This window comes from Trachemys scripta, chromosome 16 (assembly GCF_013100865.1).
Source record: "Trachemys scripta elegans isolate TJP31775 chromosome 16, CAS_Tse_1.0, whole genome shotgun sequence".
Classification (NCBI taxonomy): Eukaryota; Metazoa; Chordata; order Testudines; family Emydidae; genus Trachemys; species Trachemys scripta.
This window is the reverse complement of record NC_048313.1, coordinates 20,005,128-20,031,476: the sequence shown is the minus strand read 5'-3', so window position 1 is coordinate 20,031,476 and position 26,349 is coordinate 20,005,128. Positions and strand designations below refer to the sequence as shown.

At 49.3% G+C, this 26,349-nt stretch overlaps 1 protein-coding gene across 22 annotated transcripts; it reads right to left on the bottom strand.

Annotated features, from left to right (window-relative positions):
• Window positions 1-25,796, bottom strand: PCBP2 (poly(rC) binding protein 2). Of its 22 annotated transcripts, none has more exons than XM_034793128.1 (15): window positions 25,627-25,787; window positions 22,531-22,666; window positions 21,577-21,600; window positions 21,445-21,477; window positions 20,862-20,978; window positions 17,567-17,698; window positions 16,643-16,771; window positions 15,728-15,802; window positions 13,782-13,868; window positions 12,842-12,883; window positions 11,568-11,640; window positions 11,101-11,139; window positions 9,948-10,003; window positions 8,894-9,063; window positions 1-389 (listed from the first exon to the last, which is right to left on the bottom strand). In XM_034793128.1, the coding sequence occupies exons 2-15, from the start codon at window positions 22,597-22,599 to the stop codon at window positions 353-355; spliced, it is 1,083 nt and encodes a 360-aa protein (XP_034649019.1). In that variant the 5' UTR covers window positions 22,600-22,666; window positions 25,627-25,787; the 3' UTR covers window positions 1-352. The 22 variants fall into 22 exon arrangements, with proteins under 22 accessions (XP_034649019.1, XP_034649020.1, XP_034649021.1 ...); XM_034793129.1 differs by having other exon boundaries at window positions 9,948-10,000; XM_034793111.1 differs by lacking the exon at window positions 1-389 and adding an exon at window positions 3,415-5,869 and having other exon boundaries at window positions 25,627-25,794.
• Window positions 25,797-26,349: the final 553 nt, after the last annotated feature.

The following is a 26,349-nucleotide window of genomic DNA, read 5'->3' as shown; positions in this document are numbered from 1 at the left end:
AAAGCTCCAGTCCATCTTTTTATTTTTTTTGAAAAATTTCCTGACATTACAGAACTAAACTGAAATGTATTAATATTCCACTCTTACATTTCATGACAAACAGAAAACTTCATGAGCCAAAAAAGGGAAAGCTTATAAAACTAAGATATGAATCTCAGCATTTTAACAGCTGAACAGAGAAAGGAATTAAAATGCTGTAATTAAAAAAAAAATCATGAGTGGATGGGTAAAGCGTGTAGAAACTGAAATTTACAAACTAGTTAAAACCTGGAATCTGACTGCTTAGAAACTACACAGATGGATCATGGGGATGAACAGCAGAAGGGGTAATGAGTGAGGCATTTGCATTGTCCTAGCTGCTTCCCATTCCACCAGTCTCCGAAGAAAGCCTGGAAAAAAAAGCAGAGGTGGGACATTTAATACAGACTTTGCCTAGGATACTGCATGAGCTTCGAGAAGGATGTGACATCTCCCACCCAGCTACATCCAACAGCTCCAACCTACAGCAGGTCAACTCTAGAGGGTTAAAGCTGGGTTCTACTTGGGCACATGTTGGGACCTGATAGAGCTGTTTGGGAGTCCAGCCCAAGCTATGGGCGCTGGGTGTTGGTGTCAGGCTCCCAAGAGCCTGTTACTTGAGCACTATCAGCCCCCCAGAAGCCCAAGGTCCTGTTGTTCTAGGTGCTGCATGACCAGGCGTGTTGAGGTTTGTTCTCCAGGACTCCCTGGAGATGCACGGAGACCTCATGGTTGAGGCAGTCTTGGTGCTTTGTCGGGCCATCACTGCATCGAGTGGCCAGTTACAGAATGACAAGAGACTGGGCTACACTCCAGCAGCAGCTCCTTCCTCTAAAAGAAGAGAGATGGCACTGGATTCCCGACTCCCTGGTGACAGCTGAGGGTCCCCGACAGCCTTCCCCAAGAGCAGGCTAGCTTGCAGGATTGAACTCTGGGCTCCTGCTAGGGTCACCAGGAGTCAAGAGCACTGTGCATCACTAGCCCCTGACCCCCATCAGACTTGAACCTGCATGTGGATTTGGTTTGCATTAGCGGGATCAAGAAAGGAACATCTGGAGGGAGATTAGCACAGCTGGATTAAGCCCCTCCCCCATAGAGGTGCTTGAGGAGGCAGCATTAACCAGCTGCATCCCTGGGCCACTGGAGAGCACTTTCCAGATAAGCGGATTAGCCGCAACAGGGTGACTGTGGGCTCCCTAGAAGTGGGTCCTTGAAGTCTAACAAGGAATTAACAGCACAGGAGAGTTGTCCCATGTTGGGTCCTGGAAGACTGGAGTGGGGAAACTCTTCCAGTAGCCAGAAGTCCAATCTAGAAGTGATCTTGGATGTAGGTCTCTGCTAGACACCACCTCTGTGCCTAGTGCATCTGCCTGCCTCTATCCCTACAGCCAAACAGTAAGTCTACAATGACACCTCCCTATTCCCCACCCCGCAAAGACAGACCACCTTCCCCCACTGCAGAGTCTACCACCAGGTCTGAGACGCCACATTTTCCAGCCTGGCAGCTGGAGGAGCTGAGCAGTTGGCACATTTAGCTGTTTACAGAGGACTTTGATGTCAGTGACAGCAACTCAGCATCTTGGAACCATCATTTAGGTGCCAGCCAGGCACCAGGGTTTAATATTTTGGCCTTGGTCTATCACTGAGTCATTGCAGCAGCAGTTTATTCCTGCCAAGTCTGAGCCAAGCTCCATGGGGAAAAGGGGCAGACCCTCTCCTACCACCTTTGGTCAGGGCAGGGCTTTAGTCACTGGTTTGCCATCTTTTTCAAGACAAGTCCATGGAGGCACAAGATGTGGCCATGGAGTAAACACCACCACCAGGAATTACCACTTGGAGCTAGGCTGGAGTGGAACCAGCTAACTCCCCACATTCCCACCCCATCCTGTGAGGGGCTTGGTTGTGAAGGACCAGAGGGAGGCAGTATTGCAGCATGGTTTTAGCCAGTCGAGTTATAACCCAAGTCAGGCAACTTACCTTGGTCTGACACGTGCCAGTCTCCAATGCTAATACTAGTTAGTGGAGTGGCCTGGCCTGATCAAAGGATGCAGATGGCTTCATGCAGAGAGAAGATTGGACAGCCACTGCTTAGTCCCACCTCAAGGACTAGATTAGTTTCCCTTTCAATAAAGGGGCAGCCAGGATATTCAATGCTTCAGCCCAGGCCTTGCATGCTACCATGACAGACATTTGTACTTCAGGGGGTGTACAATAGAGGTGGTACTTTTTCCCCACATCAGCTGAAGAGAAATTTAACTATGAAGCAGGCGAAGTGGAGCTGCCCTGTCCTGTCACCTCAGCATTGGGTCTTGAGGGAAGGAAAGTTCACAGGTGTTGTTCCAAATGCTCAATACAAGTGTATTTCACAGACAGGTTGTGAGTCTCCAGGGACAGGCCCCTAATGTAGGGGGAGAGGACCCAGACCCTGAACAGTGGCAGGGCCTTGCTAGACTGCTCTGTGGGGAGACCCACCCAGTTTTTGGCAGGCAATTCTAAGGATGGCTGGGCACCTACAGGCTAGGGCATTTCCTTGGGGCCCTTTGGACAAGCTACTCATCTCCCTATGCTGCATGACATCTGGAATGGAACAAAGGGATCCCACATGAGATTCTGGCCTCAAACTTCGATAGGATCAGCAGGGTCTCCACAAACGTGTGAAGGAGCCCTGTAGTCTGACTGCTAAGAAACCTTCAAGGAGGCTGCCTTCAAGCCAGCAGGACAGGGGAACCTGGTCCCTGCTGACAGGAGAATTCAAGGCACTTCAAGTACCTGGAAAGGGCAGCTGGGGATTGCCAGCTCCCTGGGAAAGCTGTGTTAAGAGGAAGCAGCTCCCTGCACCACAGTGGGCTCAGACAGAAGCCAAGACTGAGGGCTCCAAAGTTGGCCCTCTTTCACTCCAGGTGTAAGATACCCCCGCCCAGAGGGGACCCCTTAAGGGCTAAATTTCAGAACCCAGCACATCTGGCTGACAAAGCCTCGGCAGTCAGACCCCAAGCTCTTGCTCATGTGGGATAGAACCTCCCAGAATTCAGTCCGGATCAGAGCAGGTCTGCTCTTCACCAGCCCTCCCACCGCCCACATGGCTGCTGAGCCTCTCACACTTACTCAGAACTTCGCACCTGCAACTCAAAGCAGCATTAGCAGTTTTACAGAGGGGGGAGGTGAGGGCAAGGAGAATAAGTAACTTGCCCAAGGTCAGAGCAATTCAACAGCAGCAAACAGAAGTCACCTCCCCACCCCTAGTCTGCTACCCTGCCTCTGTTTCATGGCTAACCTGCATTGCAGAAGTTTGACACCCAGCCTGGGACAGGGCAGCAGAAGGGAGGTGGAGCAGCCAGATTAACAACTAAGATTCTTTCCAGCACACCCTATAAAACAGACTCTACAGGCCTGAAGCTGGGTAAAGAGTGGATAATCTTTACTTAACGTGGTTACACTACATCACAGAACAGTGCAAGTTACAGCTGAGTTAAACTACTGCAGAAATGAAAACCGCCCGAGGATTCGCACTAGTCAAGAATTAAGGGCTCAGCAGGCCAGCTTGGAGATCAAGGGAGCCCATTAACTGTTCCCACCAATGGGATCGAGCCAATCCCACCGGTCTCATAGGCAGCTGCACACTGGACTCCAGACTGTGCCCTAATCCTTCCCCCACCCACCCACCCCCAGTCCTATGCTAACAGTTCCATTTTTAGTCACATGACAATCTAGCAAGTTCCAAGCAGCACTGGTCAGTCTCACATCTTGTCTCAGGGTTTAGTTTCAAAAGTGCCAGACAACCCACTGAAAGCCAGCCTCTGAAGTGTGGCAGCCCCAGGCTAACAAGCAGGTGTCCTGGGCCCAGCAGTGGGGAGAGGAATTCTGTACTTTTCACTGAACAAGACTCACTGAACTATTGTAACAAGGCATGGGGCCACTGGGTCAGCACCAGCTAGTAGCCCCTCAAGAAAGAGCATAAAGACAGCCACTTTGGTCCTGCTCTGCCCTGGGATAACCAATAGCCTACAGAGCAGGAGGAATGCTAATGGGTCATTTCCAACTCCAGGGGAGGCAGGTGGTATGCACCTGTGGGGAAGGAGTGTCCCATGTCAGATCTCTATTTCAAAGACACCAGAGGTATGCAACAGCTGTTTCCAGACTGGATCGCCCAGTGCACACAGGTATGAAATGACTCTGGGACAATGAATCAGAGGCAGTTGGCGCCTTTAGGGTCTCAAGGCCTTTAACCCACAGCTGGTTGTGGTACTGTAGTATCTGGTATTTGACTAGAAAGGCAGGTAACCGGCCCCGAGAAGTGACTACTTACTTTAGGCTATCTGTAGTCCCGCTACAGCACGGGGAATGAAGCAGCTGTGTTTTGCCTAACTTCTAGAACCCAGTACTGGTGGAGTTGGCCCTACCCGAGCAACACTTTGAATGGCTCCAGCTGTACCATTCGTTTTAGCACTAGTACAGTGTTTGGTTTCTGTTCTGTCTGGGGTGGGAGGAGTCCTGTGGCTTGAACCTCCAGGCCTCCCAGAGCCATTCTGTGCTCTATGAGGGTGTGAGCAGAGCTGCTGGGGGAATTTAGGGTAGGATTCCTCTAGAACAGTGGTTTTCAATCTGGGGGTCTGCAGAAAGTCCAATATTCCCAAAGAAGTCTACACTAAAATTTTGAATGGAAGGAGTCTGAAAATTAAGTGGTTCAAGACCACTGCTCTAGAACAAATTGTTCCAATGACCAATGTCAATTCAAACTATGCTGGGGTGCTTACCTGCTGACCTCACAAGAGCTACTGAGGATCCAGGAGTTTTAGCTCCCTGCCCTTGAATAGCATATCTTCCTCATGGTACTGATTAGGAGAAGTGTGGGCTCTCAACACCCGCCTCTAAAGGCAGCCTAGGAATCCCTCCATGGCCATGTTCATCTAGCATAGGGGCAGGGATTCACATTTGAGCTCATTGCTCAACTCTGAGCATGGTTAGAGTCTGGCCAGAGGTCAAGGAGCACAGGGCATTTAGAGGGGCATGCTGACAATTGTCAGGTGCACAGCTGATTTGTCCCTATCACATGGGGAGGTGTAATTCCTGGTCCCCCTCTCCATTTCAGCACACACCAGCTATCCGAGCAGATACTCTGTGGCAACTTTATTGCAAGTACAGACATCAAAGAGACAGGTTTGGCTGATCAGCCTCTTTAGCAACTTAACCAAAATGCAGTTAATTGAGAATCTTTTATTCATTAAACAGACCCTCCTAATCACATTTTCTTCATGTAGCAATGCAAACAAGCTACTAAAAGCAACAGCTACGACTACATAAAAATCAAGGAATTAAACAGATCACTAGACTTCAGGACTTGTTAGAATACTTGTTAAATTGTCTCTCGACCTACTGAAGGTCACCAGCAAAAAAAACTCCATTCTAAGAAATCACAAGCTCACTTTTTTTTTTTGAAGTAAAAAAATTCTTCCAAGGCTCCTCTATGGGATCCCCAGGCTGACACCAATCTGCTGTTCCTTTACGGTCACAAGCAGACACTCAATAAGGAGAGAATCTCTGTTTTTCCGTTTTCAGTTTGTTAGTAACACATGGCATAGCTGAGGTGGTGGAGGCACCCTTAGCAGCAGACACAACATTTAGAGCCAGGAGAGGGACGGGTTTCATGCCAAGCAGACTGGAGACACAAGGGGCGGTCGGAAGAGGGTTGGGGAGGCTGGAGGGTGCGTCGGAGACCCCTGCTGTCGCAAGCGAGGGGGTGGTGGTGGAGGAGGAAGAAGAAGAAGGGGTGGAGGGTTGAGAGAGGTTGATGCTGAGGTGATCGGGGATCGTGACGGAGGCTGTCTGGGAGGAGGGTTTAGCGCTTTCTAAACTGTAACAGAGGAAAAAAGGAACAAAAAAAGGTGGGTGGATGGGAACACCACAAAAAAAAGCACAGGAGACAAACAGCTTAAATAGCATGAGCCTAGCCTGGCAACGCAAAGCACACCCACTCAGGGTTCTAGCTACAGCAACTCAGTCTCCTCTACAGCCTTGGAGCATCCCGCGCAGCTAGCGCCCGGCTAAAAGTTACGTCTAAAACGCAAGTGTGAGTCTAAGTGACTGATATGCAAACTGGTCTCCCCATCTTGTACTGTACTCAAAGGCAGGAGAAAAGTCAACTGGATTAAAACTGGAAGATGCAGAGCAAGCCTTGTACACTAAGCCACTTCCCATGAGAACTAAAAAGTCTCTGGTTCAGCCAGTTATTGGCTTGATGCAGGTATCACTGGGCAAAATTCTATGGCCCATTCTAGGCAGGCAATTAGATTAGCGGATCCCAGTGGTCCCTTTTGGCCTTAAGAGCTAGTAAGATTCTAGTATTTCAATTGCTTTAACATCTGGACAGATGTAGCTTCTAGGAGCTGGGATCATGTTGAGTCCTTTTCTAGTAAGGCCTCCTCAGAAGTATTTTGAAAACCTGCAATTAAGACTACAATCAAGGATTTACAGCTTAGGTTCGAAATACAACGCACTGTTCAGGCCCCCATCATATTAAGAAAATTGGGAATCAACAGAATAAGCCTAAAGGCATTTTTTGATTGACTGAGCAACAGAAAAGCTAGCAAGAAAATCAAGTCAGGTTTTTTCCTTTTACAGAAAACCAGTGGAAATCAATCCCACCTCTAAATGGTCTGGCATCAACATTAAGCCCAGCACTCTGTACGGACCACCTTTAAAAACCAATGTTCAATTTAAACGTGACCTACAGAAACAGCTAACGGAAGGGAATTACGTCTGCATTTGCTAGTTTTGCTGTATTGGATTCATGTTTGGTTTTGGATTTGGTGAGTTCTCATCTGAGACAGTTGACACACTGCAAGGTTTTCTGAAGCACTGCAACTGAGCAGGCTTCCCAGCCGAGACTTGCTCCCATGGCAGACAGACAAAAGCCACCTATTTTTGGCTCAGTAGAATTTCTCAGTTCAAGATGCAAAGAAAGCACTTTGCCATAGATAACCAGAGTATGCCTGGAAACAAAAAAAGACACCTATAGGCCACTCACTGGCTACCCACTAGCTAGCTAAAGATTCAAGTCCTGACAACTGAAGTCTAACCACCATTAAAAACACAGCCTTAGAACATCTTGCTTTAAGATCCTCTGTTTTGCCAATTGACTAACTTGAGTGCTGCATTACCAAAGAGTGGCTTTTACTGATGCCCAGACCGCAGGTCAAATCCATCCCTGGCCCAACTAGAGTGGCATCCATTAAACACACTAATGTTCCCTGGGGCATCTAAATGTTTCACAGCTCACAGCAACAAGTGCTGCTTCCCTGAGGAACTTGAATGCCCCTAGCTCTTGTGCAGCCTGGCAATTTAAGTCAGCCTGGACACAGAGCAAAATACTGTCCCTACTGAAGTCAGTGGCAAGACTCCCATTGATTTCAATAGAGCTGGGATTTCACACTATAGGTAGGGGTTGGCACTGGGGTATTTAAGTCCTGGACTGTTGTTCTCAAGCAAAAGAGCCACACGAGCCACCAATGTCAAGAAGCAGCTGCTAAATCTCCACCAAAAGGAAAGGTTTGGTGGGCAGGGAACCATTTCAAACAAACAGGGTCTGAATGCCTAGATCCTAAAGGAGGGGATCCTATTCCATGCCAGAATTCTAGCAAGTACAAGCTGGGGCCAGAGTTAAAGCTGTGCCATGCGTTACTGTGGTTGACTAAAAGAAGAGTCCCCAAAAGAAGACCATCTATGGAAGCCTAGCAGGGGCTAGTGGCTGAATTTAGCCTTGCCAGGCTGTTTCACCCCATAAGTACGAGCTAGGCCCTAGACCTATGTAGCTACAGATCCTAGGCTGGAGCCTGGCTCTTCGTTTGCAGCAGAATACAGCTGCAGCAGGCTGCATGGGCGGGAGGGAATCTAGGACATGCATGCCCAGCTGCTCTGCCCTAGGTTTTTAATTAGGGAAGTCCGAGTTCCCCATTAAGCTAATGCTTTACTTTAGAGAGCTGCAGAGGGCCAAGTGCCAGCTCAGCTCTTTGACGAAGCCTGTGGAAACCTGCAGCAGTCGTATGCTGCAGTGAGTGCTGCCACCTGACAACTGCAGACCTCAGCAGCAGCTTGAAGCGAGTGTGGTTACAGATGGGAGGGAAGCGTTGGCAGGGAAGTTCCTAACGCACAGGCCTCTCCCAGTAGCCATCAGTGCAATAAGGAGCCGCGCAGTGATCTTGAACTGAAGCAAAACCACAGCCACGGCACTGGTTCCTTCGTTCTTCCTTTTCAAAGCGGCTAGCCAAGAACGGCTGCTAACGAGTAGCCAAGAAGTGCCGCTGAGCAGGTGCAGCTCAGGACAGCGCCCCATAACAGATTTCCTTGACCGGCACATTACCAAGCTGACCCCATGTTAACAAACCCAGTACACTGGCACACTAAAGTGTACCATCAGACTAATCAGTTCTAGCCTTGCTGCAAGACACAGGAGGAATCTTCCTGCATCTCCAGCTACCTGGTCCTTCCCTAAATATTTCCCAGCCTGGCTTACTGGGAAGGAATAACTGGGTCTGTTCGGGCTCCAACAGCTTCAGGAAAATATCAGATTAATCCAGCTTGGCTAACGTTGTCCTAAACCTTCCACATTCTAGAAGGAAATTTCATCATGGGAAGCAGGAGACCTGAATCCTCCAGCAGTTATGGGGGAGGAAGGAATGGTGCATAAGAAAAGTCAGTGACGTAAGTGCTTGTATCACTTACACCCTCTGCAATACAAGGAGGGGTACTGCTCCCGAGAGCTACAATCCAGCCAGGTGAGCAGAGATACTGACATCGCCCTAGTTTAGGATGCAGACTACTTTAGTCATGCTGCTCCACCCCCACATGCACTTAGACAACCTGCTGTTCAGAGACTTACCTGACATTAATTAGATACTGGGCCAGGCTAATGCTGGCTGCAGATCCAGTTATGGTAACCTGCCTGTCAGTAGATCCTTCCACTGGATTGGCAATTTTGATCTGCGCCCCAGACATCTGGCGGATCTCATTGATTTTGGCGCCTTGACGCCCGATGATGCAGCCAATCAACTAAGGGAAAAAGTGTTTCTAGTTACAAATTAGGTCAGCCGAGAGTAAGGTTCACCATCCTTATTTCTTCAGTACTAAGCCTGAGAACACACCCTCCTTCCCCTCCTCCACCGGGCACAACTCTCACCATCCTACAGGTGAGAAAACCAGCAGCGAGGTGAAGTCCCCCACTGAACCACAAATCCCAATTCCCAGGCTTCTGCTTTAGCTGCTAGTCACATGTGAGCTTGACATTTATGTTTTGCCAACTGCTCCTGTCCTTTGTGTTAATTGTGAAGCTGTCCAAAGTGCTATTTGAGTCTTGCAGCCATGAAGGCCATTTAATAGCACCCCTGCTTTGGGGCTAGAATAAGGAATTACAACAGCTGCGGAGAGAAGATTATACTCTGCAAGAGCAGGGTGTAGTGGACTCCCATTAGTAGCGGTTTCAACTATCTGTTCCCTGCATACACAGCAGTTATGCTGTATGCATCCCCCTGCAGAGATCACCCATTCTTGTGTTACCTTAGAGAATGGGTGCTAGATACCTCAAGGGATGTAGGTTAGACACCAGGAGACCCCTGGGGTGCAGGGGCAGCTGGAGCAGAGATATCTGTCTTTAGACATGATACCTCCTTCCTACTAACCTGAGAATTGTGGAACAACCTGTACCAAGAGAATGTAAAAAGCACTGATGTCAGAGGCCTGTTCATTTTGTTTGTGGTTTTGTACAGCTGGCCAGGATAAATGCTAGGAAATGCACAGCCATGCACACTCCACTTCTAATGGAGGATTCTGCAAGACAGCTCTGGGGAATGGAAGCCATTTGCTTTCAAGTCCCAGCATGGATCCTGACCTGCTCTGCCAGCTGGAGAGCCCCAAGATGCAGCCTGTGGGATACTTACATCATTTGGAATGGTGAGTTCGTGAGAAGTAGTTTGAGCAGATGCATCCAAACCTGCTAAAAGACAGGAAGAGACCAGGACACGGTTAATACAAGGCAATGGGGTGTCCTGGTGCAGAACAGACACCTGACCAGTCAAGCCAGCATTTGCTGCTGGAATCATTGCTACCTTGAAGACGGTTTAACAGGAAGGGAAGAGCAAGCTGTAAGAAGTTACTCCAACCCCCCCAAACACAGTCCCCGAGATGTACCACCACAGATCTTCCTTCCGGTCAGGACAGTCACAGAGCAGCACACTAGCCGCATGGGCTCCATTCAGTCACGTGGCTCCCATGCCCACTGGAACCAGACCACCCTCAATTGCCAGCTTTGGAAGTGCAATGCAACCCCTCCCCCAGGACAGCACAGCAGGGTGACACTACTCCAGTCAGCTGAATGCTTGATGTGGAGTCAGTCTGGTGACAGATGCAGCAAAGCCCACTCTTGCCAAATTTCACCCTCAACAGGCCCCTCCCTACACGCCCCCATTTCCAATAAGGCTAAAGGAAGAGTCCAAACCAGTTGACTGCCAGCTGTGGCTATCACTAACACCCTTCAAGCTCTTCTCCCCATTAGGGTCTTGCTTTTATATCCTGTGTTGAAATAAGGGCTTGAGGCCTCCAGATGTAAGGGATCATGGCAACGGCCAGAAAAGCAAACCCTGCCCCTCCTCCCCCCACAGCCCCTAAAGCGTGAAGGTGAGGTGCACCACCAGGAGTGGTTTGAAGCGTCAGGATCTGCCACCAGAGACAGGGGGTGAAGACTAGTGACCTGATCCAGTCTAGCAACAACTATGGAAATTCTCCTCCCCGGGAGAAGGAGGAAGAGGTTAGGAGCCACCACAAGCCCACAGCTTTCTAGGGGGGGTGGGTTAGCCAGACACTGACTGATCATTCCAGGAAGTTCTGCTCTCTGTTGGAGAGATTCCAGCTGGCCTTCTTCTGGGTGGGGAGGGGAAGAACAAAGTGCAATCGAGCCAGTCAGTACCTACATCCCTTCCCAAACTCCTTTAGCCCCCTGTATGTTGCTGGCAACATTTTTTTCCAAAGGCAAACGAGACTGACCAGTATTAATACACAATAGAATACTACAGATTTTGTTTTTTTAATCATTACCCCAATAGCCTTTCACCTCTGGAGAGCTGGATTCAATGCCTGTTAAGATACAAGTGACAATGAGTTTGGTGGTCTCAGCCTAAAGCCTTAATGGACATCTTAGCCATATTACAAACGACACATGTTCGGTACAATCAGCAGTTGACTGCTCAGGACTGGAATAGCCGGAGGGGAGAGGGTGTTGCAGCAGGTCAGAAGTGAGGTGCACTGGCAGAGCTGCGGAGGATGGGGTGAAGGAAGCAGCATGAAGACCCTGCCTGTTTTATGCCCATCTAGCACTCAAGCTGCCCCACTCAATCGTAGGGTCAACCCGAGAGGTTTGGCAGAATGGTTACCTGGTTTGGACACACATTAAGACACTAGTGAAGATTAAACCATGAGGTTGCATTACAGCGAGGCCAAGCGGTGACTCATGGGCTGTGCTTGGGCCTGTGCTAGCGTACAGAAGAAATAGTGAATTTCCATACCACTGAATCCAGTGTTGCCATGAGACATTGGAAAGTGTGACTGTTGCATTGCCAACTGGTGCAGCTTGGTCAGCTAGAGGGAGAGAAAGAAAAAGGCAAGTGTCAGGCATTTCACGGGTTCAATCTGTCCAGGAGTCAATACACATGAAACAGAAAACAGACATGGAGTCGCCCAAGAGGCTCACCCCCTTGGAGGCAGAGGAGACAGCTAGGTAAGCAATGCTTTCCCTGTGCAGAGATGGGTGCGGAAGGGAGGAGGAAAGCACTGCAGGTGCAAAAGCCAACACCCAGTCCCAAGTGCCCTGGTTAATTGAGGACAGCTGCAGTAATTACAACAGGAATGCTCCAGAGACAAGCACAAACAGGTGAGATAAACAGACAGGATTGCAGTGGTGCTTAACACACCATGCAGGGGTCTGTCAAGCATTTGGAAGGTAGAGGTATGTTATGAAGGGAGACCAGGATAGAGTCAGTGTTTAGCCTCCATATCCTCCCCATCCCCTGATCACTAATTCCTAGTAGTCCAGCTGTTTCTAGCCACCTCTTCCCTGCCCTAGCCCCTCCCTGCTCTAAAATATGCCATGAGCAGAGATCAGCCTCTCATTAACCCTGCCTCTAGAAAGTCAGGAGCACATCCACCTAGCTCTGCACCTAAGTGATAAGGAAGGATGACAGGTAGAAGGGAGATGCTCACACAGCAAGTCAGGACACCAGGACAGCTAGAGTATAACAGCTTCATTGCTCTGCTAAAAATGGGAGTGTTTTACTTCAGGCCCAGCATTAGCCAGTCTTCCACCTGGAGGGTCACTGTCCCTGCCCTGCAGCCACCCCAGCAGAAAGGATTGATAACTTGATGCATTTAGCATCATGGAGACAGAGTTGGCACTCCCCCTCACCAGCTTGCTATACCAGGTGTCCCATGCCCTGCCCTGAGAACCACAATGACAGTATACCATGCTGTTTGTTTTGTTTCGCTTTCTCTTTACGGGCTTTGCTCTGTGCCAAATTGGAGAAGGGGAGAGCTGGAGCTTGTGTGAAGCGCCAAGCTCAGGGTGTGTGTGTGTGTATATGTGTCACACGCCGGGAGGAAAGGGGGACAGATCTTAGATTAGTTTGAAACGGACTGAAGGACGTGCAAATAATTTGAGGGTTTTTTGGTTTAAAGATCAGATTTGATTTCAGACCGAGCTGACTGCTAGCATTGAGAAAGCACGGAAAAATTTTGGAAGGGAGAAGGGGTGGATTTCAAGACAAGAAGTGTAAACAAAACTTACATCTGGCTGTGGAATGGCATACTGTCCTTGAATGGTATAGGCCTACAAAAGGAGGAAAACAGTCCTATTAAAAACCATCGGACAGCCACCCAGTGACAGACAGATTTCAACTAGCCAGGAAGCCAGAGAGCCAAAGTGGAGAATTCTTGGGGGGGGAGGGGAAGGACAAAGGGGACATAATGCTGCAACAGGCAAGGGATGTTACTTGAATTGGCCATATGTTGAATAAGGAGGGGGAGATGATCTGGTGTGTTGCCCCACCCCCCCACACCCCAAGAAGAGTCAGACACAAGAATAAGGGCTGATTTCTTGGTGAAGATGTAGTGTGTGTAGAGGAGAGTCAGACAGTGTTTCTAACCCTCCTGCCCTGCACATACACCCCCCACCCACGCCCAAAGAAGGGAAAGAGCTTTATTCCCTTCAATAGCCATGACTTTGAAGGGATTTTTTGGGAAAAAATCCCATCCACCCCGCCTTTAAATTCTCACTACTCCACACACCTAAAAACGGCACTGGACACACTACAGCTGAAGGTAATGCTAATACTAACTGATGCAAAAGGCATTCAGGAGAATGAGGCAAGAGGCTGACCTGCTGGTTCCATGTATTTTTAGATTAAGGGGGAAGAAAACCAGAGTTCAGATTCCTACTGAAGCTACCCACAGAGGGTCAGTCACTGAGCAGGGCCTGGTTGGCTAAAGGGAGGACTTCTCACTTCCACGTCACTGCAAGAAATGCAGCCCAGGCTGGAATTGACCAAGCTGTTACCATGTGTTGGCTGCTGGGTGGCCTGTGTGGAGAGGCTGGTGGCCTTAATCCAGGTCCCAGTGGACAGGAGTCCACAGCACAAAAAAAGCCACTGCAATTTTTGCCACCCTTGTTGGCAGTCTCAGAGAGGCCAAGGATTGAATGGGCCATGGAGACTGAACTCCCCTCTCACCTCTTGAGGTGGTCCCTCCAGGTCAGAGTTGAGGCACATTGATGGGGCGGTGTGGGGGTAGCTTGCACTGCCGCTGCTGTACCTGTCCTGTGGATAAATTAGAGGACTTCAGTCTCCAGGGCTGTCAATCCAAAACCTTCCGCTAATACGAAATTCACACAGAAATTACTCTGGTTTAGAGGGCTGACCCTGCGCTAGACAAACTCACGGTTCACTCTGAGCTGCAAGTTAAGCATCACTGCCACCGAAAAGCACAAATGCCACCATGAGCTTGCCAGGGAGCCAGTCCGAATGTTAGTCTGTCGCTGGGTGCGCATGGTGGAGCCAGGGGAAGAATGCAGCCACAAACGAGCCTGCTCCTCACTGCTCTAGTGGCAGGGCACTAGCATGCCTCAAGGCTAACCGCAAGTACAGTCCTTTGTTTGCAAGAGCCGAAGAATTGGGCCACAATACCTTCCAATCACCTCCCATGGGCCATTCCACTGGCAGATAAGCTGCCTAACCAGCCGCCAAAGCCTTTGGAGAGTGGGAAACTGAATGGGGGATGGAGAGGAAAGGGAAGGGACCAAGGCAAGGAACAAGAACATGACAGAATTGCTCCCAAACTCAGACTGTTGGGGGAGCAGCAGGCTATCCCAACACATGGCATATTCTTACGTAGCTCTGGTTCTAGGGAAGTGCTCCTGTCTTACTATGTAGCTGCTACCTGTTACTTAGCTGTATTTACCTACAGGTACCACTATTTCTTATCTGTATAAGCCTCCACTCCATGCAAGAAAGCCCCGGCCATTATGGAAGGTGGTTTTTTTTTTTTTTAAACTATGTAACTGCTACAGGCTCTGGTATTGTACTTGCTTTATACAACCCTTTCCAGCATGGAGGCACTGGCTGTGTTAAAGTGCAATCCTCCAAGTATTACAGTCCCAGTAACCTCAGGTGTATTCTCAGGAAGTGGGATTCTGGGGCTTCCCAAGGCCACATCCACCCTGACCACTCACACAATTGTCTGCCTGAACTGGTGGCCAAGCTACTCAAATGTAATTATCTGCAGGACAAGTTTGAAACATCAAAATGACTGAAGTCACAGAATCTGCCTGAAAGGGATTCTTCCAAGCACGGTTTTGAAATGTCTGATGTTAGAGAGAAGAGGCTTCACACCGTCCTGTCTTGTTAGAAGGCCTATGCTATTGGCAACAGCCACAAAAATGCCTTGCTTCATAGCCACAGTGATCATTCAACTATACAGTCACATGCCATGGCACAGTACGCCCAATACATGGCATGTTTTAACTACCATCCACACAAGTCCCTGGAGGCATGGTGCTAAAGCTGGTCATGTGCCCTCCTGAGTCAACTTGTTACAGAAATGGCTAAGACCCCAGTGGTCTTGCTTGTTTCAGAATCTGACACCTGCATAATCTGGTGGAGTTGGGAAGATCCTTCCTCCTCCTGGTTCTATTACGGAGTCTGACTTATCCCTCATTCCCCAATGGTTGTCTGTTGGAAACATTAACCCCTACTGCATATCAAGGCTTGCCACCCAGCTAACACCAAATTTCAAACAGTGCCCCAACAGAACAGGTAAATCTTGTATTTAGAAGTTCTAGCTGCGGTGGTTTGTCTGAATGCCATATACAGGATTTGGACTGGCTACTCAGGCACCAAGCTTAAAAGCTGTTTCCCCTCAACCTCGTTGCCCCTTCTACAATAACCCCTTCTGCTCCTCAGTGTCCAACTCCTACTGGAAGTTAAGAGGCTGCTGAATGTTCAGAGCAGCCTCCAGAAGAATCCAACCAAAGCAGCAGAGGTAGCTCTATACTGGCCAGGTAGGCAGCGTGGCTGACAAGCATGCACAGAGTGGGCTGATGTGTGCTGGCAATGTTGCAACTTGGTAGGTCACCTTCTCTCCCGCACCCTATGCCCAGCAAGTAGAGGAAGGGCCTTACCTGACCGCCTGCAAAGATGACCGGAGAGCTGGATGGCTTGGGTCGGTATGGGATGGTAACACCCTTCGGGGGAGACTGGGTTACAGGAGAGTCGGAGAGGAAAGAGATTAGACTCCAGAGAGACTCACTGGTACTCAAAGCTAAGCATTTGGGAAAGTCCTTAGACATGAAGTCTCTACTTTATACCCCTACACTTCAAGAAACCAAATGCCACGATCAGGAGTTTGAGAGACCAGCCTGCTAGGAGTTAACAGGATTTTTAGACCATTCCAGTGGCTCAGTTTCTGGGTCAGAGCTACTAGTTACATCAAATGACAATTTAGTTCTCCCTCCTTACGGCCCTGGTGCCTATGTCACGACACCCGGCCAGCGTAGAAGAGAAGCCGCAATAGGAATATCCCCGGGTCAGAGCCAGCCATGGTCTTAGGCACTAGCCTGGTGAGTAGAAAGTTCTGGTTGATGCGGTGAAGCCATGATTATTAGTACGTGGTGCCATCTGTCTGACTGGCACAGTCAGGAAAAGCCAAAAAGACTCCTGAATGAAAAGCTTCGACAAGCTCATCTTAACCTTGGTAAGGGCAAGTCTGTCCTAACTGAATGCTTCTGTGTTTCACCTTGAAAGCCACAGACTGACCCTAGACCAATATGCGATTCCTCTCCTGCCCCTACGAGGCCCCAGACAGCATTTCAAGTGGGACCAGTTTCTCTGCAGTCAGGGGGGAGAGTCCAAGTCAGTTTCTGTTTAATAAGGGTGTCGGCCAGAGTCAGAATATGAGGCTAATGGCATCTAGCTTGCCCTTTGCCCCTCATTACGCTTCTAGGAACGAACACGGAATAGGCATTTCAGACGCCCCTTTGCCAAGGTGTCTGCCTCCCCACCCCAAAGGAAGCTAGCAGCTCATCCCTGGGGCTCACCTCCAGCATGACCACACAGATCTGTTTGACGCACTCGATGATGGACTGTGGTATCCCAGCAATGGTGATCGCTCTCTCAGTCGAGTTGGGCAGCATGTCTCCTGCCACCTGGACCTGCGCCCCTGTGCTCTTAAAGTTTAAGATTAAAAATAGAAAAAGTCAGGCACGCCACTCTGATCTCATGGTATCCAGTAGCAGCAACGAACCCCATGCTTTCAGTTCTACCCTCCCCCTGCACAGCCAGTTTAGTCCTGGCTGGAATTCTTCAGTCATCAGAACCCCAGGGCCAAGACAAACTAAAGCTAAACTTTGCCTTGATGTGTCTATGAGCAGTGAAGCTGAACTGAATTAATTCTTTGGTGTCCTGGTGGTTCACAGCATTAGGTGGCAGATGAATGCTTGACAACCTTAATCCTCACATTCCCTCGCCCCCGTTTTGCAGGTGGGGAAGTGGAAGGACAGAGAGGTTAAATTAGTTAACTAGAGTCATTCATCAAGCAAGTGGCAGATCTCAGAACTGAAACCCAGGAGTCCTGCATCCCATTCCCCTGCACCAACTAGGCCAACTCCCCCTCCCACTGCTTTAGAAAGGAGGTTCAAGTACTCAGGCTGGGACTGGGGTGCACAAGCAGAGCTGGGGGGGGCAGAATCTTCAACAGCACCTGACTCCACTATGTCTGGCTCCAGCCACTGTATTGGTCTCAGTTTCACACGCACTAAAAATACAAGGTGCTTTTCAAGGCAGGATGATGCCAAGTCTCAACTATGTAGTATTCAACCCGGCACTCATGGCATGGGGAGGGTGGAGCGAAAAGATGCCTCTACAGAGAACACTCCTGCTGTTGAACTGCAGCTACCACTGGAGTTGAAAACTCCTCTTCAAAGCAACACCCAACTCTCGAGTCAGAGTCAGAAGGTGCAAACCTCTCTTATCTCCTTGATCTTGCAGCCTCCTTTTCCAATGAGGGAGCCACACTGGCTGGCAGGTACCACAAGCCTCAGGGTGACAGGAGGCCTGCTGGCAGCTGTGCTGTTGGTCATGGAGCTGCTGATGTCCTGAAAGGATAAGGAGTTACTCAGAGGGATGCCTTGGGACTGCAGCGTTTAGCAAGTTTGCTAGTTACCCAGTATAGTGCCCTGCACTCGGAGGAGCAGGATCCCTGTACTAAAAAACCACGCCTGAGGTGCAGCAGGGGAGCCATTTCAAGAAACCAACACCCTATTGAAACTGCTGGGAGATGTGTAGGGAGACAGTGTAATTAATCCTAACTGGAGTTTAGCCTAGACACCTGCCCTTGCAAGGAGCACCATGGGATCTTTAGTTACCCATGTGAGGCACCATGTTGGGGCACTGGCACTCTGCAAACACTCCAGACAGCATCTCAGGTTTTCCTTGGAGGTCTCCCATCCAATACTGATCAGAGTAGACCTGGAGACTAAAACTTGAATTGTTTAGCCTAACAAAACGCAGGCTGAGGGAGACCGGATTGTTCCATTAATGTATCAGAGGGAGGGAGAGGAATTATTTAAGTCCAGAGCCAATGTTGGCACAAGAACAAGTAGGTATCAACTGGCCATCAGAAAGTTTAGGCTTGAAATTAAACAAAGGTTTTTAGCCATCGGAGGAGTGACATTCTGGAAAGGGAGTAGTTGGGGCAAAAAAAACTTGCTTTTAAGACTGAACCTGATGTGTTCATGGAGAGGATGGTATTAGGAGATGGGCCATGTGTCAATGTAGGCAATCTCCAGTGGCTGGAGATGAGACATTAGGTAAGGAGGGCCCTACAGAGAATTCTTGACCAGGTGTCCAGCTAGTGAGGCTGGCCCACACGCTCAGGGTGTAACTGATTACCATATTTGGGGAATTTCTCCCCCCCCCCCCCGTCAGATTGGCAGAGATCTGGGGGTTTTCCTCTGCAGTATGGGTCACTTGCTGGTTTCAACTAGAGTAAATGGTGGATGCCAACTTGAAGTCTTTACATCAAAAGATGAAGACTTCAGTAACTCAGCAAAAAGTTATGGGCCTACTACAGGAATGGGTGGGTGACCTAGGTCAAACTAAACGATCACGATGGTCGCTTCTGGCCTTGAAGTCCACGACACCCTGCTTAGTCTAACAGTATAGCCACTAAGTAGTGGCTAAAAACTATTACGTCACATACTCCACCTAACTGGGAACCCCATTCTCCTGCTCTGCATAAGGGCATCAGACAACAGGAATAACAAGGAAAAAAAACTCATGTGCCTTTATACCAGCTGCCACGAAGTTTGAGTCAGCCCTAAAGCACTCTTGTATTAGCTGCTCCCGCAGACCCCAATGTTCCTTAGAGGAACGTCAAGAGGACTCCATACATGTATATGGAGGCACCTAGCTATTCAGATGGTTACAATCAAGAGGTTTGCAGCTTAAAAGCTCCAGGGGATAGATGATCTTGGCTGCTATTGTGTTGTGAACCCTGCAGATAAGGATTCTCGTTCAGTATGAAGCTACAGGAGTAGGATATGGGATCAGATCACTGGCTAGTCCCAAAACAGCCTCTGAAGAATAGTTAACCCACCAGCTATTATATAGAATAGCTGCTGTTTGTGGATAGGAGGCAAGGAGGAGCGAGCAAGGAAAGCAGCAGTAAGCAGGCCATAGCTTTACCCAGAGCTCACTTATCTCAGGGGTCTGAAATTAAAGCTATGACGCTCAGTTCTCAGTTTGCATTACCAGAAACTTCGCAGTGGCGTTCTAGCCCCGCAATCCAGTCATCTGCTCCCTTCTCTATTCATCTGACCCCTGCAGCTACAAACAATTGGCTCCTAGGATTGTCAAATTATGCTTAATAGCAGCCACCATGTCAGAGATGCATGTTCCCATCCTGGTGACAGTGGGACATTTCCACTGCTCAAGGGCAGCAGCTCAACTTCGCAAAGCGAGCCTTATCCCAGGCATGGGGCCAGTGTTCTCAGGTTACTGACACGCAGCTACTGGCTGCAGGCTCATGGTTTGGCTTGGGCACTGGATCTCAAAAGTGAAAGTCACATCAAGTGCAGAGCCCAGGCAAGGACAGTACTCCACGAACAGATGAGAAGAGCCTATCAGGCGGTGGAGAAACCGCTAAGCATTGACATTTGGCTTTTTTAAGCAGCAGCCTCTGAGCTGGCAGCCTCCCATCCTGCTGAAGGACATTTGTTCCACCGACTAGGCTAAAGTCACATGAGCCATCAAAGCCTTTTGCTTCAGGGCATAGCTGTCACTGGTATCAGGAAGAGACCTTGCTGCCTTGTGGGACAGTACTTCACTCAGTCTACTGGAAGGGAGGAGTGTTACACCCTCTGAAATGGCTGATTGACCAGGCAGCCCACCAGACTCGATGTCATCACAATACCAAATTACAAATATGCTCAGCGTTCCAAGGACAAAACTGTTCTGACAATGCTGGATACTTGGATGTAAGAATGCTGGCTTAACAGCCGTGAATCCCCCCCCACAATGAATGTTAGCTAGCCAGATTCTGATACAGTTCTTGGGCTCAGCCCTAGTACAGAAGAGGAGGGCCAGTGCAAGGGCCAGCATGGCAACTCACACATAGGACTGAAGATGCACTGCTGAAGTCTATAACCCACCCCTAAACCTGTGGGCCCAATTCATGTTGCTCTGTGGCTACTGTTTCAGGCATGCTGGCACAAAGGGGCTCACCATTCCTCCCTGGTACAACACAGCTCCATACCAGGTGCAGTGGAAACTCTGCCTCACCTCCACAGCAGACTTCTGCAACTGCATCAGCTCACATATACAGGGGATTTTGAAGCAGATGGGCCTGTTTTTACACCCTTGTAATTCTGCACCCATAAAAGTGACCCAATGCATCAAGGCTGCCAGTTAGGGCAGCCTGTGCCAGGGGCTGAACAGGTAACCCACAGATGATCCATGCCCCCCTTTCTCTCTATGTGCTGCATCACAGCAGGGATACATCATTCCCTGTGTTGACAGTCCCGTCAACCAAGCCTTAGCTACACTGCATTTGAGTCAAGCAGAGTTTTCTCAAGTGTTCCAGATTCAAAGTGTTGAGTGACTGCAGCAATTCTAGCTGGCCACAACAGTGCATCTCTACCTAAAAAGGGTAGAGTCAAAGTCTTGACTCTAGCTAGCATAAAAGCAATTAGGTACTTTTCTGATCATTCCCAGGACCCACTCTAGGGCTAGAGACCAGTAAGGAGAAGAGACACGCACCTCTTCCAGTTTGTCAATGATCATAGCAAATGCTTTGAAGATGGCATTGGTCGGTCCAGCAAGAGTGATGATCCGTTCTGGGCAGTTCCCTTCTGAGATGTTAATGCGGGCACCACTCTGGAGGAACAAAGTGAATGTAAAGAGCAGAGATGCTACGCTAATGGGACTGATACCATGCAGCAGTCCCACTTGGACTGGCAGGGCAGTGGATAATGTTACAACAGTCAATAACTCCATTACCTGTGTGCAGTGCCTAGCATAATGAGACCCCTAAGTGCTACTACAACACAAATAATTTCTATTTTATACCATGAAGTCCACCCCTCACTTCGTTCAGCTCTGCTTTTTTGGGCAGCCATCTTAGTTTCTATCTGCTAGATCAGTGCTGAGATTGGTCCGAAGAACTACATTTCCCAGAAGCCTTTCAGCCCACAATGAGCTTATTTGCTGCCAGTACAACTGCAACTGTTGAATCCCTGCATAAGACTTTGTACAAGGGCCCCAAGATCTGGTACTATTCCACCCAAGTTTCTCTCAATTGATTTAAAGACCAGTTTGTGACCATCTGCTCCCCAGAACCTACCTCTTCGCGCATCTTCTTTACAGATTCTCCTTTCTGTAGGGGATGAGAAGAGAAAAGGAAGAGAGACTATTAGTATCACTGAACTGAACAGATAAGAATAAAGTAAAATAAGGACTAAATTTAGTAATTTACCTTCCCAATGATGCTCCCAACCTCCTGCAAAGGGGACAAAGGCACTCGTTAGTTCTTAAAGATTACAGGACATGGGTTCAGAGACAACTTGGGTGCAAGCTAATGGCACAAGATTTCCCTTACTGATCAAGATCAGTGTGACACTTAGCAATTTCTTTCAACAGGAGATGGTTTTAGTAAGTCTGATAAGTCTCACTGTTCTCCTAGCCAACTCACTTGTGTGTCTATAGCGACTTGTGTTTGCAGTGATTAAAAATGCTCCCTGGTCGGAAATAGAAGCTAGACATTCAAACTGGACATAAAAACGATGCCTGAACAGTAAGGGTAATAGTCATTAGAACAGTTTGCCATGGGTCATGAGGTATTCTCATCACCAGCAATTTTTAAGTGGAGATTGAGCTGTCCTGGGAATTATTTTGGGGAAGCTCTACGGGCTATGTTATACAAGAGGTCAGACTAAATGAACATGATGGTCCTTATATGGTTTTGGAATCTATGAATCTCAGTAAAGTGGAAATCCATTTACAATAAACATTCTATAGGGTGCTTGAAGTTCATCCCTCCCCAGTACAAAGTGTTAATATCTTGTAATCTGTGAGTTTACTACAACAGATGCCCCCCACACTCTGAAGTTCTGCTAGTTTCTTTACTGATATATTGAGATTTCAAAAACTCGGCTCCAACGGTCACAAAAATATCTTTTTACCAGGAACAGACCACATGCCAAGAAGTTCCCAGCATCAAGAAGCTAATGGCTCTAATGATGAGCCATTTCAAAGGAACATTAGGCTGGGTTTATTTAGCATTATTTAAATTACTAGTCTCCCATTGGGTTACAACAAAAAGACCCATTCCTATAAAGAATTGATCTTCTGATCAGACAAAAAGGGTTTCCAAGAAATTTGCTTATGACCCAGTTTCACCGGAGGAATAAAGAGATGATATGGCAGGTACCTTTCCATGCATAAGTAGTCGAATGGTAAGTGTGACATTTAAACCACCTTCAATAACACCGGTGTCCATCTTGAGCTGTGTTCTGACGAGTCAGGCTTTGTCAGTGGTCAAATCTTTGGTCGCTGGGGGATAGAAACTATAACAGAAGAGAGGATGTCTCATGACATGCTCCGAGAACACCCAGTTCATCCTTGGTTTTTATTATTTACAGCAGAACACAAACATTTTAAGGACACACCCTTTTCCACATGGCTTACAATCTATCCCAAGTATAGTGAGCCCACTCTGCACTATTATTCCTCTAGAGGGTTAGCTCAATCTGACAAGAGGAGTGGATAGTCTCTTAACTGACTAGCATGGACAAGCTGTCAGAACAGATTTGAGTGTATTTACAATTGTTAATCATTTGGCACCCAACTTGCATGCATTTATTTGTATGGTTAGAGATGAGTGTGTAGTAAGCTTAGATGTTTCCCAGTGTGTTAATTCTTACATGAGACATTTGCTTGAGCAGATCTGCTGAATCAAGTGTATTGAGCAACTAACCTAAACTCCCCACCCCCCGGATGCCAGAACCAAAGGTTGTAAAGAGATCAGTTGTCACTTTCCATTCTCTAGCTCCCTCCCACAGTGCTGGCTAATAGCTTCAGTGGATGAGGTCTGTGTCCATTCTCCTCCCTGCTTCCCCGCCCTTCAGCCTGCAGAAGTCTTTGTATACAGTTTGCCCCAGTTTAAGGGCTTCTCTACACTTGAAAAAGGAATTTGGATGAGGGTAGGGTATGAATTTAAAGTGCAACAGCTACTTTAGAATAAATCCATTTGTGGACATTTTAGTTCCAGAATAAGAACATGTTATTCCTGTATAGTTTAATGGATTAAGCTAGGCAGGAGCAAAAACAAACACTCTTATTCTTATAAATAGCTATTCTAGAGTAATGTCATGGGCAAACAAGCTCTGAGGTTAACTAAATCAACTTAAAAAAAATCAAATATTGCTAAGCTAGTTTACATACTAGTGAGATATAACCCAGTTGAAAGCCAATTTAAGGGTGCCCACATAGGGCTTTGCACCCGTTAATTTTGTTGTTGGCTTAACTTTAGAACTAATTTTAGTTAGCTGATGCAAGCTGCGTGCAGATGAGCCTTTAGTGTGGCAAAGCAGTGAGGTGCTAAAGTTTAACTTCCAAGGTGGGAAGAGCTAACCTGAGCTCAACTGGCAGAGTTGTGACCTACAGTTCCAAATCAGGACTTGCCAACTGGGCTCTACAGCAGCACAGCCTTGTTTCCAGGCTAATGCTATATGAAGAAAACAGACAACTAGGAAAAAGGAGGTTGTGTTCACTCTCTATTATGACCCCAATAGAAGTGTTTCTTGGCCCATATTTTCAAGACACAATCAATATATAAATCCCCATTACATCCTTCTAAAGTAAGGAAACATCCCTATGGTTTAGTTTGGGGAAAAATGCCAAAGAACAGGATGGTCTTCAAGTTTGTGGAAGAGACAAAAACAGAACCGAGTTCCTATTCTCAATCCCTTGCTGAGTCCAGACGATTACACTTCTTCCCAGTTTATTGGAGGTAGTACAAGACTCATCTGGCCTTGTTACCACCATTAGGAATTTAAACAATTTTTTTACCAACTAAATTAGTACATTTCTACCCAATTCACACAAATTAACATTAACATGCTTTTCACCAAGTGGTTTTTGCAATTTATTAACCTTTTCTCCCCACCTCAATGGTTTCTAAACAAAAAAAGTATTTTTTTGTGTTCATGAAATTTAGATTATCCAGCACTAAACATCTGATCAAAACAGATTTTTTTTTTTTTTAAAGACACTTCTGATTCTCATGTACTGACTCTAGGTTTGCTAGCTACTAGGAGCTGCTAATGAGACTGCAGTCAGTCAGTAGTGATGTCTCCAACCATTACCGGTGCACAGAAGAGCAAGAGCCAGTGTGTAAAGCCTGATTTTAGTGATGGGGGGGGCGCATTTCCTCACACTCAGAAGCCTTGAGACTTCCCCCAGAACATTTCAGTACCAGCTCCATCATCCCACACAAACTAGAATGTAAACATTCCCCCCCCCCCCGAGAAGTTATCTAAAACGGTATTTTACCCCTGCCCCTTGGGGGAGGGCATTACAAGTTGGCTTATCTTCCCCTACACACTACATCTGAGATATGCTGGGGGTTCTTTTAATTAGTAAACACTCGAAATAAATCCTTAGCCTGAACAGCCAGCTGAGCCCGTCCGATTTCAGGAGCTTTTAAGCTCCTTATTGCTTCATCTGAGTCTCCCTACTTTAGGATGGGGGGGGGGGGGGGCAGTAAAGGGGCAAAAAGCTACCTCCTACTCCCTCTAGATATTGCGCCTCGATCTCTCTACTCTGCCCTATGGAGGATTCCCCCTTCCCCGCACCGCAATATTTGCCCCAAATGGCGATCGACGGGTATTTACTCAATTCCCTCTCACATACCCCCCCCCCCCCCCCCCCCTTCCCCCCCCCCCCCGGGAGGAGGGTTTTTATTCTTCCCCCTCTCTCCACCCCCCCCCCCCCCCCGCCATCCGCCCCGCCAACACGCCATACCCAGATCAGCTCATAGCGCAGCAGGGGTTCAGATCCGGAGCCGCCGCCTCGAGGAAGCGGGGCCCCGTGGCCTGCCGCGCGCACACAGGGCGAGGGGGGAGGCCTCCCGCCCTGTCCGCCAACCAGGCAGACTCGATCCCCCAAAGCCCTTCCCCCTCCGGGCGCCTCCCGCCCACCCCCTCGCCCCCCCCAGCCCCGCGGCCCAGCTCTCAGGCGGCCGCCATGTGACGCAGAGTCCCCGCCGCCTCCCTTCCTCCCCGTGGCCGCGGCCTCCTCCCCTGTCCCCCGCCCCGCGGCCTGCTCCTCTCGCCACCTCCTTCGTGCGCAACAGCAGCGCCGCCCCTCCCCCCCCGCCGCACGCACACACTCGGAGTAGGCCGCACTAGGCCGCGGGCGCCTCCTCGGCCTGACGTGACAGCGGAGCCGGGCGAGGCGAGGGGTGGGCGGGGAGCGGGGCTACGCGAGGCCGGGGATCCGGGCGGAGAAGCGTCCGCTGCCTTACCTGGCGGCGGGGGGGCCGAGCGCCCGGCCGATCGGCCGCTCCGTAGGCGGAGGGACGGGGAAGAGGGGAGCGGGAGGAGGGAGGGCGGGTGACGGGGTCTCCGGGGCGGGCGGAGGGAGGAGGGGCCCCCTCGGAGGGGGAGGGAGGAGGCGGGGGAAGGGAGAGAGCCGGGACGGGCGGGCGGGATGGCGGCGGCGGGAGGAGGGCGGAGGGGCTGCGGCTGCTGCTCCTGCTGCGGCGGCCTCGGCGGGTCTGGGAGGGGGAGGCGAAGAGCGGGGCGATTTCAACCCCGCCCTGACCCGGAAACGGACCCCGCCATGCCATAGAGATGCGTAGGGCAGAGCGTCCACCGCCAGCTGACCATAGAGCGGGCATAGGGGACGAACGGGTCCCAGGGAGATAGAGCGTCCCTCGTACCACAGGGAAGGCGGTGGGCTCCAGCGCCATCTGCAGGCTGCGGGCTCACAGACCTCCCAGCCGCTGCTGCGTGGGGATGTGGGGACAATGGGCGAAAGTGGGAAGGGGGTGGGGGCAGGGAGAGAGCTAATGGAGGGACAGAAGGGAATGGGCGGAGGAGGGGAAGGTCAGTGGAGGGGGCACGGGCAGAAGGAAGGGGAGAGGGGCAGTGGAGGGCGCAGAAGAAAGGGGAGAGGAGCAGGGGCAGAAGACGTTGGGGAGGGGTAATAGAGGGGGCAGAAGACAGAGGGGAGGGGTAGTGGAGGG

Bases quoted from the DNA above. Each gene is read 5' to 3' on its own strand.
- PCBP2 (XM_034793111.1), bottom strand. From the start codon at position 22,599: ATGGACACCGGTGTTATTGAAGGTGGTTTAAATGTCACACTTACCATT. The intron at 15,803-16,642 runs GTGAGCCCCAGG...CCTGTAACCCAG, and splicing joins TCTGTGTGGTCATGCTGGAG to TCTCCCCCGAAGGGTGTTAC. The intron at 10,004-11,100 runs GTAATGATTAAA...CCTGTCTTTTAG, and splicing joins AGAGGTGAAAGGCTATTGGG to CAGGTTTGGATGCATCTGCT.